Source organism: Temnothorax americanus, unplaced genomic scaffold (genome assembly GCF_048541705.1).
Source record: "Temnothorax americanus isolate GAGA-0224 unplaced genomic scaffold, ASM4854170v1 Scaffold9, whole genome shotgun sequence".
Taxonomy (NCBI): Eukaryota; Metazoa; Arthropoda; class Insecta; order Hymenoptera; family Formicidae; genus Temnothorax; species Temnothorax americanus.
Genome location: NW_027509812.1, coordinates 2,860,634 through 2,879,675, shown reverse-complemented (window position 1 = coordinate 2,879,675; position 19,042 = coordinate 2,860,634). Strand labels below are relative to the sequence as shown.

Sequence of the window (19,042 nt, the reverse complement as noted above, 5' to 3'; positions counted from 1 at the left end):
TTTATGAAATAGAATCCAAGAAATTAAATTGCAAATGTTAAATTCCATGCAATATCCCTGTAATACATCCATTTACGATTTTTTTTTTATAAATACCCATATCTGCAATATTACAATATCCGGGGCTTTCAGCTTCATTTCTTTTTTTAAAATTTAGCAATCTTAGATTATTGGAGAGAGAGAGAGAGAGAGAGAGAGAGAGAGAGAGATTTCGGTGTTTTATTTATGATCGTCAAAACCGTCGTAAATTATGTGATACGACAATCAAAAAAGCGAGATATTCGTAATCTGTTTGATACATGTGTAAGTACCACTGCAATGATAATTGATAACAGATATGAAACTAGTTAAATGACTAGATAAAAAGATAAACCATTTTCCGAATGAAAGAAAATATCAACTATATACCTATAAATTAACTTATAATGCTCAGAAAATTTGCTGTATCTTTTAAGCTTCTGTTTCTTTTACTACAGCATTTCACACTCTCTTATTTCTTTTTCAATTTTCCGCTTTTTTTCAAGTTACCTATATCATGTAATTCTACTTGCGCAGCATACCCATAACTTACGCGTCAAAGAAATACCAATACATCTTTGAATGCGATCATCACGCGTGATTTTCCCCCCCTAAAAAAAGAGATCACACTTTCTTATTATTGTACAAACACGAAAAGATACTCACAGGTCCCGAGATATTCACAGGTACCGAAATCCAGATCGGGCTGAAATATGTCGAAGGAAAAGGCCTCGTCGTCGAGTTTCATCGCGGAGCGTTCTTTTTCGCTGCGTTTCGTAGTGGCAATCGTCGCGGAATAACGAGACCAAGACCACTCTCGAATGCAGACGAAACGTCGATTGCGCGATCACTATACCAGTACGCGTTTCGTAAACAGATCGGCGTATGATGTACGGTGCACTGTCGTCATACGGATCCTAGCCTCTAGTCGTTGACATGACCCGGCGCCGTCACTCGGTATTGAGAGTGTAACTCCGAGAAGAAGCTATACGCGAAGTCACGGAGGAGCTCTACACGACGGTTTGATCTCGACGAACGCACTAAAGTGCGGGATAGAATTTTTCGTTTTGAGAGATCGCTGGGGTAAACGGTGCTCGCAGTGGGAAAAGAGGAGGGAACGGAAGAGGGGGAATGACTCGAAACTGATAATCTAATCTTGTCCTGCTCGCCGTTACACTTATGCACATACGATGCATTAGGTTCGTTGGAATGTTTTCCTCCGAAACAATTAAAGAAAAAGGGAGAGCAAGGGGGGAGTGATTGATGGCTGGTCCTCGCAAAGAAGGTAAACAATCGAACACTAATAATACAAATGAAGTCAGATTAACGGCGTAAATATAATACAAGCAAACACTTTAAGAACGAATCCGCATGGAAACAATTTACTTTTTGCTCTAGAAGAATTTATCTTTAAAATTAGAGACTGTAAAATGGTTCTTAGTAAAATGTAACTCCATTTTTAACCCTTATTAGAAATGTATAGTTTCTAAACACTTCATTAGCCAACCGATACCGTCTATTTTTAGCAAATATAATTTTTGAAGTTTTTTTACATTATTTTAATCAAATAGATATTAACAAGAATTTGTAACAAGAAATTTGTTAGAATGAAAATCATACTTTAAGAACTTGAAGCACTGTGACACACACATTGTTCAAATAAGAAAATAAAAATATATTATAAAATTATATATCAGTTATATATATATATATATATTAGAAATTCTGTTATTATGTAAGAATACTTACGTAATCTCTTATACAATATTACTTAAAACAATTTGATTTGAAAATTTGAGGGGGCACAAAAATACATCCAATATACTCGAACTGAAGGAAAACGCGTTCCTTTATTTTTACATTTGCAAAGCAATGCGACCCATCAATTTTTTCAAAACACACAAACGGAACGTAACTACGAAATCCAACTACAAATTACTGAAAAAAAAAAAGCTCTGAAGTATTGAAGTATGTAGTTATATTAATTCGTGCTGAAGGAGGACACGTGCGCCGCGTTTTTGGTGTTTGTAGTGCAAGACATTATCATATGTAATGTCAAACATTGTAAAAAGCATCAACGACGCGTATCAACTTCATACAACGACGGCTCGTTCGCAAGATTATGTAAATGATGATCATGCGAGAAAAACATGGCAATCAGTGTACGATAGAATGGCGTCTGCTAGCTGCAACCAGGTCGAAGAAGTAAGTGCTCGTCATGATTTTTTGCCACCGCACACCCGTCGTACCAGCTTCTCCTTTGCGACAAAACAATATTTCATTTTTCAATGTCTCTTGGGCAGTTTTTACGAATTTTATAAGTGTTTCTCCGAAGCGAGAGATCGTTTTATCAATCTCTTCCGTATCCCTTCCCTTAATGTTCCTTTTCCCTCCTCGATCCGCGAAACACTTATTTAGCCGAATAAAGCCCCATTTAGACGTGACCATTTCAAAAAGAGAGCTAATATGTTTTCTTCGCTAAAAATTTGTATATGTAATTGCGGATACTTTTTACGATCTTTTATATACGATAACTGCATAAGTTTTAATTGTAAAGATATGTCGCGGTAACAATAACTGTAAAAATGATATCAATGAGTCACGTTCATCCATATTCGAGGCGTTCCAGCGTAAGATAAGTCCTTGCAATGATACATCGAAGTGACCTATCCTAACATCACGCATCAACTATAAGGTTCAGGTTGCGTCGATTAAAACTGTGATCGACAGCAAATCGACATCGCGAAAAATTAGCATGCAGTGACGTTATATTATACACGTAAATCGTAACTTTCGAGGCAATTTGTCACGTCCTACGGATTATCCCTCGCCGTACTTTTCCAAATGAGCTGACGTCATGTGCTCGTGTTCCCGTGACAAACGTGTCCAAAACCGCAAATCGCGATACGTTTTCTATTAAGCGAAAATAACGTCAGGTTAGGTATAATAGTCAGCATTATATACGTAACACTGCATAATATCCGTGAGTATTCTCGGAAGCTGCATAAGAGGTCAATAGGTCTCTTTAACCTTCGCGGTACTTTTTCTTTTTTATTATCGCATATATGCGATGTGCTGAATACGTGCGACGTATCCAAGAGAAATATTTTTAACGTACATAAGTGCACGTTCTCGATAATTCAATTTCTTAATTCTCCCGCGCGACGAGTTTTCTGATGCATTTCTCTAATTCGGTAGATTCCTTTACCTCTTTTAAAGAAGGGCTATATTCATTTCGGATTTCTTACCAGGAAATCCGGTGATAAAAGTACAAATATCGCGGCAGATAACGAGCCATCATCTCGTTATCTTTGCTGAAGGAAAATAGACTCAAAATAATCAAGGTGGTTATTGTTAAAACATCTGTCGATAACTGCGAGATACCGTGTGTGTATAACCCAGGATTTCATGTGACTCCAACAGTGTCACAGCGTTTTGCATATTTATTTTTTGAGCGACGCGCGAAGGACATTAAAGCGCTTTTGTTAGAATGAGGCGCGAGCACGTGTCGAGTGTGTGCTGTGCTCGCATGCAAATTCATCATCGATCGATTATGTGATTAAAGATGGCTGATTCCGACCAATAGATTATACAAAAAATTATAATGATTATGAAGTCGTAGCGGTATACACATATATCCTGCACTATTACGAAACGGAGGAAAACAGATAAGCCTTTCCAACGAAGTCGTCTATTTTAGTATCAGATCTGCTACACTTTAAAATTTATCACGAGCAACAAGAAATAATTACTGAGAACAAAAAGTAATGTACGTCACATTTAATAATAGCCAACACACTGTACTTAACAGATACTAAACAAGATTATATAATCATCATATAGACAAAAAATAGATACTTTAAGTCTAGTGTTAAAAGAAGACGTTATTTTGTTGCATAAGGATTTTATTTCTTGGATATATATAGAGAGAGGCATAATTTAAAACATATTTATATAAAAATTATGGAGTAGAAATACTAGAAATTAAGTACGCAAGGTGTTACGCCTAATACCAATTATATTTATTCCTTAACAAAAATAAAATCAAAAAATCCTGAACCATTTCTTTCTCCGATGTTTAACACAAAGGAAGGTATTATTAAATAAATAAAATCCACCCAATCAGCCAGGGTCTTGATGTACATACATCCGTGAGCCGCGCATCTCGTAATATGCGTGAGAATGACAGTGCATCGAACATATGTTCATCTAAACAACGATATTAATTGGGCGATAATATTAGAGAATGAAAAGGTTTAGAATTCTTCGACGGGTTTTTCATTAAAAAATATTATAGGCAATAATTAGAGAAAATTATGAAACATATTGTATAGTCCAATAAAAGAAAATTATTGAAAATGTTATAATTCTTTTTAGTTAGGATTAACAAAACAACTTCCAATTAACCTGTTGAAGCAGTTACATTTTAAGTGTACCATCAAATTTATTATCTTGAGAATTTGAAACGGCAACTTGAGTTGACACATTACACAAAGAGATTCGTATATGATTATATATATATTTATTTTAAATTTGTCATTCACGTAATATTCAATAATTTGTATATAGTTTCAAAAATCTTCGAAACAGTTTTGTGACGTGCAAAAGATATGCGCCCTTATTTTAGTGTCGTGGCTCGAAATCCATGAGTATTGTTATATTGGTATTTTTGGAGCATTGCATGGTATTTGTGGTAAACGCATTTGGTAAACAGATCCGTAAAAACTTATTGCTTATATTTTAAGAGATAATTCGCCACATCATCTTCCTTTGGAATTCGTTCTCTACATCTGTAGCAATTTAAAGACGCGAGTCAACGATGAACGTTCAAAACTTCGCATTCGAGGGAAGTATTCGTAATCTGGCGATAATGGTCTAATCATCAGCGGCGCGATAGCGCGAGTTTATCGGCTCCGGCTTATCTCTAATAAGTTGAGAAGGAAAAATAAGAATTAAGCTTCTGAAAACAATAGAGAGCGGGAACCTACGAAGAGTAATTAATATTTCATAATTTGAAAAAATTAATATCTTTTATCAGCTAGGCTTTGTTTAGTTGCTTTGTTAGATGTTAGATAATTGTAAAACGTGTATATATACGGATATACACAAATATACAAGGTGAATTATTTTAATGTATCCCTAAAAGCATTTCTAATAAAAATTTCTCAATTTCAAAAGAGAAGTATGATATACGCAGCATTTTTTTTTTTTTTTTAAATAATATACGTAATAATATAATTTCATAAGATATGTTACCAATGTTTTTTTTTTTTTTAATGAAACCATATAAATCTTTTTTACACGATTTTATTTTCCACACTGCATGTAAAGTAGAGCTATGAAAAATCAATATTTTACGAGATATTTCTACGAGCTTGAAATATTTTTTTTTCTAAAATAAACAAGCGAGATGATTAGGATAACATATTAAAACAGCCTACCCTATATAACTTCTGTCGAATGTTTATCGCGCACAAACACTTTCGTTTCCTACATCCAAATATACTGAGATTACGACAAGGACGAATACAGTCGTTAAAAGTCTCAATCTTTAATATCGTAAAAAAACATGACAGATATTTCTATGAGTTATGAAAGTGTTTTTTTTTTTCAATTATAAATTTATGCATAAGATTATACGTATAGCTTCATATGTAAAGTATATTCATATATTATATAATTAAGGTCCACACACACAGATTTCGATTTATCTTGATGCAAAATACCAGAAACTATATATTCAATATGACAATAAATAAAATTTTTTACCAACATACTCGTTACTTCATTTAATCATCTTTGAAACAAGTTAATTATACAATTTTAAGAAACTGGTAAACATCGTAATTAATTTGCCGATTTTTAACATAATTTCTCTCGAGAACGCGATGCTTCGTATGTAAGAAAAAAATTTAATCTACAATTTTAAATCGTTTGTTTTACAATTTACTCTGTATTTTTGCTTCACGAAGAATCGTCTCTTTGTCGATAATACTTTTTCAGACACATCCTGTACAAATCAATTGGACACATCAGTAACACCGGTTATCAATAAATGCTAAATACATACGCGCGTCTTCAACGCGTTAGTAGATACATGCAATTAATATGTATAACGGTAAAAACGAAAAAACTTCCGCTCGCGACGTTGACTCGCGTAATATCAACAGATTCTTTCGTTTACCGTTAGATAGGTGTGATTAGAGTAACGCCAAATCGACGAGGTTGGTCGATCTCGGCGACCGTCGTAAAACTCGAGCTCTTTCCTCTTTGCTGCGGGTTATCGGCTGACCTCTTCGCGGCGCGGTTTGCTTATAACGTTATTATAGCCGCCGATATATGTCGAGGAAGCAACCTTCGATTTGTCATGTAGTCAAAACGTGTCGCGATTCACTGACAAGCGAAATCCGTGACCACCGGATTGCCCTCGTCCTTGGACGTCTAAGTGAGCCCGAGGGTACTCGAGGGTAGTTGGGTGAAGTGATACTTCATCTTTTCTTTGAAAAGGGAAGTCTTCCATATATACATTCTAGCCTTCGTTTAGCGTGCAGCTTCACTTCGATTTCGATACGTTTCAGCCGGTATTAACGTTCGCGAACAAAAACGTTGAGTCAACGTTATGATAGAAAAAGAGAGAAAAAGGATAGTTAACGAGATACCGTTCGTCTGCGATGAGGATGATTAAAGGAGGACATGGAAAAATGAAACATGAGTTCGCGAAGCGCGAGCAACGAGCGTTTTATTTATATTTCCCTATTTCTTTAGGCGTGTTATCTCACGTAAACACGCTTCTTCGTATACATGATACTCGCTCCCGTCGCGCGCGCGAATCATGGAAATAACCAGTAACCACGCGCGGATGCCACGTGCCAAGATGCGCCGTCGATGAATTACCGTTACTCAATTGAGGGAGGCTCGGTGCAATAAAGCAAATTATCACAAATTGAAAGAGGAAATAAAATATTATTGCGACGCAGTTTGCATTTCAATCGAGCGCGCGAGCTCTACTCAAAAATCCCGAAATTATTTCACCATAAAACATCCACATCGAAAGAGAGAAGATGATAAAATCGGATAAAATTCATTTTAAAAAAATAATTATTTCTCATAGTATAATCCGCAAAAAATCTATGCTATTTTTAAGGAAAGATTTTGATCCCAGAAAATTAAAATTAAAACCGAAAGTTCCCAGACATGTTTACGCGATAATCGTAATAAGAGTACTTACACTTTCTCGACTTATGAATAATATTTACGCGCAAAGAATTAATATATCATCGGTATCTAATCATAACATAATGCAAAAAACTTATCGGTCGGACAAATAGTCTCGCACGTGAATTTGATCCCGGAAATAAATATCAAGTGTATTATAAAATAACACTTAATGGTGACACTTCTGCGGGTTTTTTTTTTTTATTTTTCATCATGCTTATTGACGAACGAATAATCATCTTGAAGTCATTTCTCCAGGATATATATAACGCAATGTTGATTACAAAATGATGCACCATCGCTTTTGCCGTTTTGAAAATTCCTCGATAGAAATAATCTATGATTTGTTTCTAAATAAAGCTACTGCCATTTTGAAATTTATAATAATCATCACTAAATTACACATCATTATTAGTGTTGATCAACGACTAATTATCTTTCTTTTTTAAAATAACAGCACGTTACGCGAATGCAATCGATTATCCAAACATCATTTTGAAACACATCTTAATTCCTTATTAATGATGAATTCTGAATCTTCACTCGCATCATTCAGCGTCAACATTGCCGAGATTGTAAACAGATCATTAAGATTTTCTTCTTTAAGATGCTGACAATTTATGCTTACATACGAACATTAATTATAATCGATTACTGGACTAGCCGGCCGTCATTTTGAGGTAAAGTCTGCTTCATCATTAATCATAAATTCTGATTCTCCGATTATTTTATTTAACTTTTCATAGACTTGTGTGTCAACAGATCATTAAGATTGTTTTTTAAGGTGCCGACGACTCATGCATCGCAATCGATTACGAGACCGGCCGCCATTTTAGTACTGCGCAGCCGGGGTCCCTGGGTTATCTGCGGCCGCGGCATGGCCGTCGCGACCTTATCTCGAGCGCGTCTTGTTCATCCCGCGTGAATTTTTGTGCACAGTCGCCGGCACAGAATGTGCACGTCTGCAACCGATTGCGTAATAAACACGTGCTCCTCCTCGGCTTCGGCCGATTTTTGCGCGCGCGCATGCCGACCCCTTTTTTCCCTCCGCGCGATCGTCCTTCGCAATGAGCTATTTGCGGCAATGTAACGAGGCGATATACGGAGAGTTTGCCAAATCGTTGCCGCAAAACTCGCGGGAGTACTCGCTTTGAAACTGATCGAATAGATTTGTATTTTTGGGCGCGTACCCAGCGCAAAATGCGGCCGGTTCTCGTCTCGTTTCGACTTCGACGACTAAAACGCGCGGAACGCGTAGAGAAAATAAAATTACAAGTATCTAATAAGAAAACTCACGGTCATTATATACGCTGTAAATGTGATCAATTTCAAAGCAAAATTTTCAATTTTAATGGTAAGTTCTAGGTGATAAGTTCAGAGATAAATAAAATGCGCTATATATATCCGAAAAGTCTTGAATATCTCTATTATAGAGTCGCAAAAATCGCCGTCAGCCAATTCGCACAGATCACTCGTCAAAATAATCGATCGCTTCGTCACGTAGATCATTCGTGGAAGTAGAAGTACTCACCACCGTTCGAAGAGGAGCAGAGCTGCGGATGTCCGCCCCTGACGATCACGCTGTCCTTGGTGGCCACCAGTTCCTGGATGTCGTGGCCCTCCATGTCAAGGTCGGGATCGGCCCCGCCGCTTACTCCGCTGCACCATCAACCGTCAACTGTCAAGACCGATGTAGATCGATGTAAAGGTCTCGAACACCGTTATAGGACCGAAAACCGTCAACGTGACGTCGCGAGTCACCGCGCCTGCCGATGCGCGCCGTACGGTTCCGCCTGAAGTCAGGCGCGAACACGCACACCCGGCGCGCTCGCCACGCGTCACACGCCAGGGGGTTGTGCCCGGGTGCCGTGCCTTTGCCTTCACTTCGCGTCGCTCTCGCTCTCTCACCGGCGTGGCGTGGCGTGGCGCGGCGCGGCGCGGCGTGGCGTGGCGGCCGCCGTCCACGGTTATTTCGGAAATATCACGCGCGTTAACCCCCGGCACGACCGCGTACCGCGTCTCCACCCTATCTGCGCGGTTCGCCGTCTTTCAATCGCCGCGCTTTCGGCGAGATTAGGAAACGAGCACCACGGGCGGGAGTGATGAGACGCAGCGGATCGAAGCGTGATTTAAACGCGCCTCGGCTGTTTTCGCGCGTGTCCGAGATATCGATCGATCGATCGCGCACGAGCATCGATATCAGATTCGATCCGAATATTGGACGAATAGAATTTGAGAAAGGCACACAGGTCGCGATAAGACCTAAATTTCGAGAAAGTGATTCTTGTAATCGATAACACGCTTTTGATAACAACGATTGCAACGTTTATACAAATAAACTGATCCTTTTTTTCTGTCTCTCTTTCTCTCCCCCTCCCCCCCTCTCTCTCTCTCTCTCTCGACGTATAAACAGACAGCAACAGAGAAGACGCGATCTAAACAAGTTAAAATTAAAACGCCTGAAATAGTCGGGCTATAAATACGAATCGACTCGCAATTCATCTAGAAAATTTTGTAACGCTTCCCCAGTAAATACGTAATATCCGACCGCACCGAAATAAGAAATGCGACGTAACGTCCATAATACTGATCGAAATATTTTTCGAGAATCAATACTATCTCAGTTTCCTCAATTATAAAGACAGCTTTATTCGCAAGCATTAGAATCAATCTTCATCGGGAGTCAGTCTATCAAATATATACATAGGAATCGTTCACGTTTCATCAAGATTATCTTCAAAAATGAGAACAAATTAATTTAGATAAAAAGAGCAAGAAAAAAAAAATAGATCGTTACGTTTTTTCTCTCTCTTCTTGTTGTATCGTCTTATATATATTATATTCTCAGTTCGGAATAAGCAAATTCCGATCGAGAAAAAACCAGTTGGTTTCTCTTTAACTTTAACCGATAAGACATTGATTAGTTTTCGGCTATGTTTACTTATATCGCTGATAATTGTACGAAATTCTATGAACTGATTGCGTGGGCAATAATCTGAACATTTGAATCTTCCGTTTCTACGCTTATCGCTAATCTCGTTCGGCGCCTTGCCACTTTTGAATACCTTTCAAAAATTTTCCCCTCAAAAATCTTTCAGCAACAAAAAAACAAACAAGTTTTTAAAAAGAAATGGAAGCTGACAGTGAGATATCAACAATATCCTTTTACTTATAAAGTGATTATTTCAGTAGTAGATATTTGAAAACAAGAAAACAATGCAAAGCTTTGTATAATAAAAGTAGCTTTAAATATCGATCACTTATTATTAACATTACTGTGGTATCTATTTTTCAGACTGATTCGCGATACTGTCCGGTGATTCTTGTCGCTTTTACAAAACAAGATACAAATTCTTGATACAAAGCGACGCCCACATACGAAAGGCGTATTCACAGAGAACAGAAAGCAGCTCGTTATTTAAAAAATCATTGAGAAAACGAGTACGCGATGAACGCAGCTGCGCGTTTCTATTGTCGCAATCTCGATCGTGTAAAGAGGATTAAGTACGGCTATTAGAATAGTTGTCGCGCCGCGGCGCGGCGCGGCGCCGGGACAACTCTATGTAGAAAATGCCGAATAATTAACTCGATATGCGTCGCAATCAATCTGAATCTATTTAATCGCTGACTGCTTGATTCTCCTATCAGAAGATAAATAATTTATGAAGTGTCTTGCGCCCAAGTATATTATTCTAACCAAAAACGTTTCATTTTCAATACGCCTTGAAGTACCTTCTGAAAAGAACATTCGGTACTTCCTGACAATCCTGACGCCTTGTATGCTCTTTCGTTCGCTCTAATATCGCCGGCACGGTCGGCTCGTCACTCCGATTGCTCCGAACCCGAACAGCGAACAGTCCGAACGGCTCCGTCACGTTGCGCGGGTTGCGCCGGCGCCGACGAGGGCGACGAGACAACGAGAGAGATCAGGGAAAGAGAGAAGAAAGAGAGGAAGCGGTCTAACGTGATTGGGCCCGATCGGCGACGGCAACGGCGATCGCGGCGCCCCCGTTGTCCGTCCTGTCACGCGGCAGTCGCGGCACGCGTACCGTTCTCACTTCTCACTGTTCTCGGTGTTCTCAGTCAGCCACGGCGCCCGGCGCAAGTGACACCCTGGACACCTGTTATGCATTTGTGTCGGGGACGCGCGCGCGCGCTCGCCATGCCGACGATTCCCTCCCGGCACACGATCCTGCTTCCGCTCCTTCTGCTTCCTTCGCGTCCTTCGCGAGCGGGATCGCCAACTTCCGCCCGCTCCCTCGCGCGCAAACGCACTCGCTTCTGCACCTCTCGACGGACACGGCGCGCGGCGGCGGCGTCAAAGTCCGCCCGGACGGAAAGCGTCGGATCTACTGCCGCGTGATCGCGGCGCGTAGCCGCGTACCGTCGCGTCGCGTCGCGTCGCGCGCCGCGCCGCGCGACGTTTTCTTTCGAACGTTGCGCCGAGAACGGAGAACGTCAACGAGGACACGGCGGTGGACGCGCGCGGGACATCGTTTCCGCGGCGTGGAAACCACCTCGAGGCGATAATCGCGCTTCCCGACGTCAAACTGCCTCTTTACGCGCGTTAACGACTTTACGACTGTCACTCGCGGCTCGCGGCCGAACAAGGCCGGGCTATAATTCCCGAGATTACCTGAATGAGCGTACAAAAGTACCTTGCCGCGATTATGGCGGCTCTTTTTGCGGTTTCTTGTTCTTCCGGTTTAACTCGCGGCAAAGAGAAACACTGGTTGAAATTTTCGCGATAGCTTTTCTTGTGCATAGACAAATACGATGATCGACGCGAACGCGCGAACGCTATATTGTCATGGATTTTAGAAAGACGATATAGTTTTATATAAGAGCGGCGACGACTGTTCCTTTATTATCACGGAAAGGAGATGACTGATGTATATAATTATCACGCATATCACGTGAGATTTATCAATCAAATCAGATCGATCATAAATTAAGATACGAAACTCAGCTTGATAAAATAATGCGGAGCAGAGAGAAGTAAGATGGCCTATCAATTATTATTAAAGCGAGTCAAGAGAATCTTATTCTCTCTAAAAATAAAAATATAATAACCGAAAGTATTTCTAAGATTGACGAAAAATTTAATAGATGAGTAATTTTTTTAATGGTCTTATTTTTCAACGTAAAAAAAAAAAAACTCGAGAGAAAGAGAGATTTATATTATTGAGATTGATCAACGTATCTGCATGTTAGCTGCGACGAACGTGGACTGACGTGCATACGAGCAAGTTGCGTACAATCGATCGTTATCGATCGCGCCATAAATCGCCCGGTCGCAAATAAGTAGCAAAGATCGATAGGTTAAGCGCCGCAGGTGCGCGCTCACCTCTTTACGTCACTGTCTAAGTCGCTCTTCGCTATCTCGTGCCCCACCGAGCACACATGTCGTCATACGAGAGACACGTTCGTTAATAAACGCAGAGAGAGAGAGAGAGAAGGGGAAGGGGGACTCAGCGCGGTCAATGCGGTTCGCGATTCGCGAGTAAAAACCGAAAGAGGACTGCCTTGAATCAATAAATAATTGTTTGCGCATTAAAGGACTCGGCGCGTGCGCGCGCGCGCTCGAGCGCTCGACGGGATTGTTTACGTCACCGCACGTTCATTAATTAAGCATGTAAAGCCGCGACAATCGCCGATCTCGCGCCGCAAGGATCTCTCGATCTGGATCGAGCGTCAGTGTGCGCGCGCGCAAAAGTAGTTCGAATCCTTGCGCAATTTTCCGGTGTTGCGACACGGGTGGACACGGGGAAAAATATATCGGAAAAAAAGTTTAATTTAATTTTTGTACCTCGCAGAGTTAGAACACAATTTATTTCGAGCATCAATCAATCAAAATACTGTAATGTCGCTATATTCTATGTAATCTCGTGTGTTTGTCCTATATCAACGATTTTACGGCGATAAAGCGTAAACGTTTACGAAAAAAAAAAGAGTACTCTTTATATAATTCATATTATTTAATATAGATTGAATCATCTCCTCTAATCTCCTTACCCAGATATAAATTACGAACGATGCGATATCCATTTGAACGTACTAAATCCACTTTGACCACACTCGTTTATATTCCGCTTACAAGTGCCCCAATTATATAATTGGCGATGTTACGCGCAAGCTCGCTACGCCGCATAATTTTATAACAACGCGACGCAAAGAAATTACGCGTAATGCATTTAACGCTCGATAAACCAAATTTCGCACGTCGCGCGAAAACGTAAAGAATATGAAATTCCGAAAGAACCGTATTTGAATTGAGATTTCCAATGAAATGATCGGAAACGGTCCTCGGGGTTCATCGTTCTTAGAGAAATATTTGTTACGTATATTTCTCAGTTGTGTACGTACATACGTACTACGCGAAAGAAGCCAGTTGCACAAACTTTTACGTATGAATAAATCAAGCACAATCTACGTAATACAATTTCGTAAGTAAAATAAAAGTGTCGGCTATCGGTTTTTGTTTATAGTGCGCCATAATTGACGGAATAAACAATGGATAATTAATGTCGCGCGGCAAACGAGTGTCCATGGGACGAAGAAGGAAAGAGGAGGAGGAGGAGGAGGAGGGGGGAAAGGAAGATGAATTTTATTTTATATGTTATTATATATCCGAATCATGTTCGCGGTTGAGAATTACTCCGCACGGAGAAAAAGTACAGCGCGTAAAACTATCTGCCTAATACAAGAATTGCGCGTTGGAGGAACGTGGTTGTTTGATCTTTTCCAGGTTCTTGATCAAGAGATCGTGCAGCGAACAATAATGATTGCGAACTTTACGCGTGACGAGCCGTAAGCTTACATACTCATTCTCGTCCAGTTCTTGAATCGCTCTTCTACAATGGTCGATGTGTGGATATCTCGCGGCTTTACTAACAATCCTTACTCTAGAGATGTAATATCTGTAAAAATAAGAGTATTAATTTAACCGGAATTAGTGTACAAATATTGAATCCAGTTATCCATACACGTAGACATACGTCTATATATCGTTTATTCTTAATATTCCGTACCTAGAAATTTGATCGAGGAATGCCGCGGCTTTGCTTTCGACCGATTGAATTTCAGATAACATTGCTTTTTGAATAGATACGCCAAAGTTGTTTCCGTCTTCGATTTTTGGGATTAAAAAAGAGATCCACATTTTTAGCTGGAAAAAATAAAAACAATTATAATTTTTGGTCAACTATATTTAACGGGTAATTTAACGAAAAGATCACACGGTACCGACGAGAAAAATTTTCCAATATATTCTTATGGAATTGGAACAAAAATTTCATAAAATTGCCTTAATTTTTATTTTCGTTAAGGTTCCGGTATGTTGTAATCCAATCTTTTGTAATCATTTTAAAAAAAGAAAAAAATGTATATAAAAGTCCAACTCTCGAATATAGATCTCTCGGCGCATACTTGGCATACTCACTAAATTGGAATCCTCCAAGAGTTGCTCGATGTAGGGTTTAACTATGTGAATCAATTTGCAAAATTTTTTATTGCAGCATGGTACGGGTTTAGTCGGAAGCACCATAACTTTGGTTCCGCTGCTGGTCTCTTCTCCGTTCTGATCCAATTTAAGCTTTTTCGCAGCAGGGGCATCTTCGGAATGATCGAGACGTATAGGGTCTGGAACGGGTACATTTAAGTCTTGATGTACATCGGACAGCTTTCGCGTGCTAAATCGTGGTGTCTCCAATAATTCATTTAATTTAACTATTTTTTCTGGAAATCCTTTCACCAACAACTCTTCGGCCTGAACACAAACGTGCGAAAAACATAAACGATAAATATATATTGCGATCCGTCACACTCCGTGATATACAAGTATCGCGCGTCGAGTAATGTTTGTTTGATATAAAATTGTAAATTTATCAATCGAGAAAGAGAGAGAGAGAGAGAGAGAGAGAGAGAGAGAGAGAGACAAGATTACCTTGGTTTTAACAGAATCCTTATATTCCTGAAGAACCTGTAAGATTCAACTCTGTTAAAATATATCGCTTTGTCAAGATAATTGTGCATAAATAACACACACAAGTGCCTCAATTCTAATTTAACTCTCGTGCTTCCACGGCATAATATATTCTTTAATATAAATTAAATTTCACACGGTGTATACAAAACATCAACCGCGCTGTTAAATAAATAATTTATATACCATGTCCCACAGCAAACCGGAATCTAGTAGTATAAAAGTGTATCCGTCATATCGGGTAATGAAAATCGGGCTCTCTTGCAATTGGCGATTCGTGCGTAGCAATTTATTACGTTTGTAGCTAACTCATTTTCCGTATAACCACTTGGTGTGACGCATTATTTGATTCGTTCCTTGGATTGCTTGGATTATCGGAGAGAATGTGGATGACATTTACATAAAAGTTGACCAGCGGTTAAATAGTAGAGAGATATCTAATGTGAAAGTTTAGAAACTTCTTGAGCAAGAATTTTCCAGAAATTTCAATTTGCATCATGCGTGACTTTACGTGTGACTCGACGCAATTTCACTAAGGTTACGACGGGTTAAGGTCAGTTGTTTGTCACGTAAACCAGTTTTGCACAAAATTTTTAGCCTTTGGCACGCGTAACGATAGCCTATATACAAGTTTTTACATTATTTAAAGAATAAGTAAAAAATTTGCTCCTTTCTCCGTTGTCATTTAGTTTACACCGTGCGTTTAGGCCGCGACCTATACCTTATATTCAACCTAAACACGATAGGTCGCGACGATGTAAACGGTTGCGACCTCGCTTGGGTCAGGTCTCTTTTTCGCGTGCCCTGACCTAAATTAAGTCACACGACGTAACGCGTGTAAACGCAGGTGACCTAAAGACCGCCTAAAGTGCAGAGAGTGTACCAATAGATACTGGATACTGGATTTTTATCTATATTTGACCAAAAGTATCATAGGTCAACATATGGTGTAAACGTTTTGTTTAGCAGCCTATTTTAGGTCAAGGCATAGGTCAGGTCGCGATCAGGTCGCACGGTGTAAACTAAGCCATTGTGTGCATTACCCAATGACAGAACTTGAGGTAACTGCGAAGTACGCGTTAAAGCCGGCGTAACGGTTCCGATAAACGTACTCTTAAATATCGTTGAGACATCGTTTGTCTACGAATTATTTTCACTCGACTGAAACGTATTTGAAACATAATTTAGAAAAATTTAGCAACGTATAACGTCAAATTTGACAGATATCGTTACATACCGAGAGTCGCGATTTCTCGTCATAAATCATCAAGATTCGTTAATACCTATGTATATTGATTACAGGCGTTTTTCACTTTCTACGTATCTTTGAAAAAAAATTTGAAACCCACCTCCCCCGATGATCGGTGAGTCCAAAAAAGAGAAGAAATGAATTTTACCGATACAATCAAGTCATTTTAGGAACCGCGAACGGTTGTATCTCGTAAATTTTACAATTTAGAGTATCGCGTCAATACCCTGCCTTATATAGAAATGGCTTGTATAGAAAATTGCCGTGTAAATATTGTGGTCATTGTTCGGTGATGCGTGGATATTTATAATATATCGCGAGTAATTAAAACTGGCAACCCGAAACACATAATTCTTCCTTTTTTTTTACAGCGACGATCGCGAGGAAGAGTTTGCGAAGAATTTGCCAACGTAATGGAGCGATCGTCCAGCGTGAATCAGAGAAACGATCTTCACCGCATTTACCGAACGCTATATACTTGTTAAAAAAGTTAAACGGCGGCGACTATATATCAATATACCCTCATCTCGAGACGAGATTTAACCTGTATATATCGACGACGGCGTCGGACTCGCGCGGCCGTCCGTTTCCTCGTTCTCTCGCCCCTCGTCGGCGACGCGACGACCGACGACATAATCGAGGTGGTTTATACGTACCTTTCCCACCGTACTCACCGTAGCATCCTCCATTATACTTTCCGTAGTGTAAGCCCTTGGCGTGACGTCAGGAACTGGGCGGAAATGGGCAAACGACGGGCGATGCTCGGAAACGCTTTCGCCGATGGAACGATGGAAATGCTTTCGCCGGTATCCGGTATTACGATAGCTAATGGCGCCTTGGGCCCTTTTCCGCGTTCATTCTTCTCCGTCTCACGCTCTTATCCTATCACAGCCCGAGCTTGCGCTCTCATCCTATCACAGCCCGAGCTTGCGCGCTTCCACGCGCTTCTATCCTATCCTATCACAGCCCGAGCCGTACTACGCGATATATTCACGCGACCAATGACAGGCGAGGTTGTGCCGCCGTGCGCGCTACCTCGCTGTACAACCTATAGCGTACCGTCTTACAGTAGAAAAAAAAGCTCTCTAAACCTATAATAAGAGCACTGTGCGTCCCTTTGTTGAAACGTGCGCGACTTTAAACAGGAAGTCGCGCTACCATTGTGTTTTTCAGCTCTTCCGCTCCACACGCTACAACGTATACGTAGTCAAGCGAGAATCTCTAATATTCCTCGGATTCCTCCGTGTGCCTCCGTGGTAAATGTTCGTTCAGATCGCACGAAACATATGCGCGGCATGGATGTTGCGATCATAGACCTTATATATGAACTGTGGCACGTGCTTATAGTTTCCAATTGATTACAGCCTTATCCTGCCTTATTATGTCTCCGCCTTGGAGTAATTTATAGAGTCGCGTGCGGTCTCGTGGACACAAGGCTTTAAAAGTATAGCGTACGGAGGAGAAAGAACCGCGATGTCGTAAATCTTTGACAAAATATTTGTACAATTGGATATTAATTAGTTACGCGGGCCGCGGATAACGTTCGCCTATCAGCCTATCTTAACATTTATTATTGAAACCTTCGTGATTGTGTGACGCAATCAGTCAGTCTTGCCGTCTGATAATATATTTATCTATGTGAATTCAAATATTCGAAAAGACAAAAGTTGAAATGTCTGCAATGGTAACTCGAAAATTTAAATTAGATTTTAGTGTCTCGATCGCGACCTAAAAAAAAACACTTATCAGCTAGGCTTTGTTTAGTCGCTTTATATATATATATATATATATATATATATATATATATATATATAAATTTATGCATAAGATTGTGCGTATAGCTTCATATGTGAAGTATGTTCATAATCGAAAGATATATAATTAAGGTCCATACAGATTTCGATTTATCTTGATGCAAAATACCAGAAACCACAATATATACATATATATATATATATATATATATATATATACTCGATAAAGAATGTGGATTTTTTCCCTCTTTTTTTTATCGTGTAGTTCAAAAGTTACGAGATGCCTCGACGTTGGAGAACGTTCAGAGAATCTCTAACTGAAAAAGGACGATAAATTTCGCAACGACTTATATACAACGACGAGGAAAGAAACCCGCGGAGTTCATCGGGGTTAGCGGCTGATCGACATGGAACCGGATATAAGATGTGTTGATCAATTATGATGCAACCACAATTTCGCGTTTATGTATCGCGTAGATCTCCGCGCAGATGGCACCGCTGCAGCTACCACGATAATGATTCTCCTGATAAATATGCCAAATAGAAGCCTACTGTTCCTATAACTGGCTGTATTTTATATTTTTTATTAATAAAAAATCTCTCTTCTGGGAAGAGGATTCCTTATATATATATATATTATATATATATATTATATTATATTTTATATTATATATATTAGAGATAACTCCGTATAATCACGTGGATTTAATTAATGCCCAATGCCCACGCAAAACCAAACTTATAATAAAAAAAAAATAGTGCCAAAAATTAACATATATATGTATGTACAATAACTTTAACGCTGGCGGTTCCTTTGTTATA

The 19,042-nt window shown here is 39.6% G+C and overlaps 2 protein-coding genes across 11 annotated transcripts in view; both read right to left on the bottom strand.

Moving 5' to 3' along the window:
- Hnf4 (Hepatocyte nuclear factor 4) overlaps nt 1-11,888 on the bottom strand; it is a 35,153-nt gene extending 23,265 nt beyond the window's left edge. The window contains exons 1-2 of one of the 8 annotated variants that reach the window (XM_077425636.1): nt 11,870-11,888; nt 8,765-8,911 (exon numbers count right to left, since the gene is read on the bottom strand). In XM_077425636.1, the coding sequence (XP_077281762.1) occupies nt 8,765-8,858 (94 nt within the window). In that variant the 5' untranslated portion in view covers nt 8,859-8,911; nt 11,870-11,888. Of the gene's footprint in view, nt 1-684; nt 1,064-8,764; nt 9,611-10,965; nt 11,148-11,197; nt 11,585-11,869 lie in introns of those variants that run through there. The other 7 variants (XM_077425631.1, XM_077425632.1, XM_077425634.1 and 4 more) reach the window with 7 other exon arrangements.
- Nucleotides 11,889-12,039: 151 nt separating this feature from the next.
- LOC143908200 (proteasome activator complex subunit 3-like) lies at nt 12,040-18,231 on the bottom strand. 3 transcript variants are annotated; one of them, XM_077425640.1, is made up of 5 exons: nt 17,123-18,231; nt 15,179-15,214; nt 14,675-15,001; nt 14,265-14,401; nt 12,040-14,153 (listed from the first exon to the last, which is right to left on the bottom strand). In XM_077425640.1, the coding sequence occupies exons 1-5, from the start codon at nt 17,153-17,155 to the stop codon at nt 13,931-13,933; spliced, it is 756 nt and encodes a 251-aa protein (XP_077281766.1). In that variant the 5' UTR covers nt 17,156-18,231; the 3' UTR covers nt 12,040-13,930. The 3 variants fall into 3 exon arrangements, with proteins under 3 accessions (XP_077281766.1, XP_077281768.1, XP_077281769.1); XM_077425642.1 differs by having other exon boundaries at nt 17,141-18,231; XM_077425643.1 differs by lacking the exon at nt 17,123-18,231 and adding an exon at nt 15,404-15,879.
- Between the last annotated feature and the right edge of the window lie 811 nt (nt 18,232-19,042).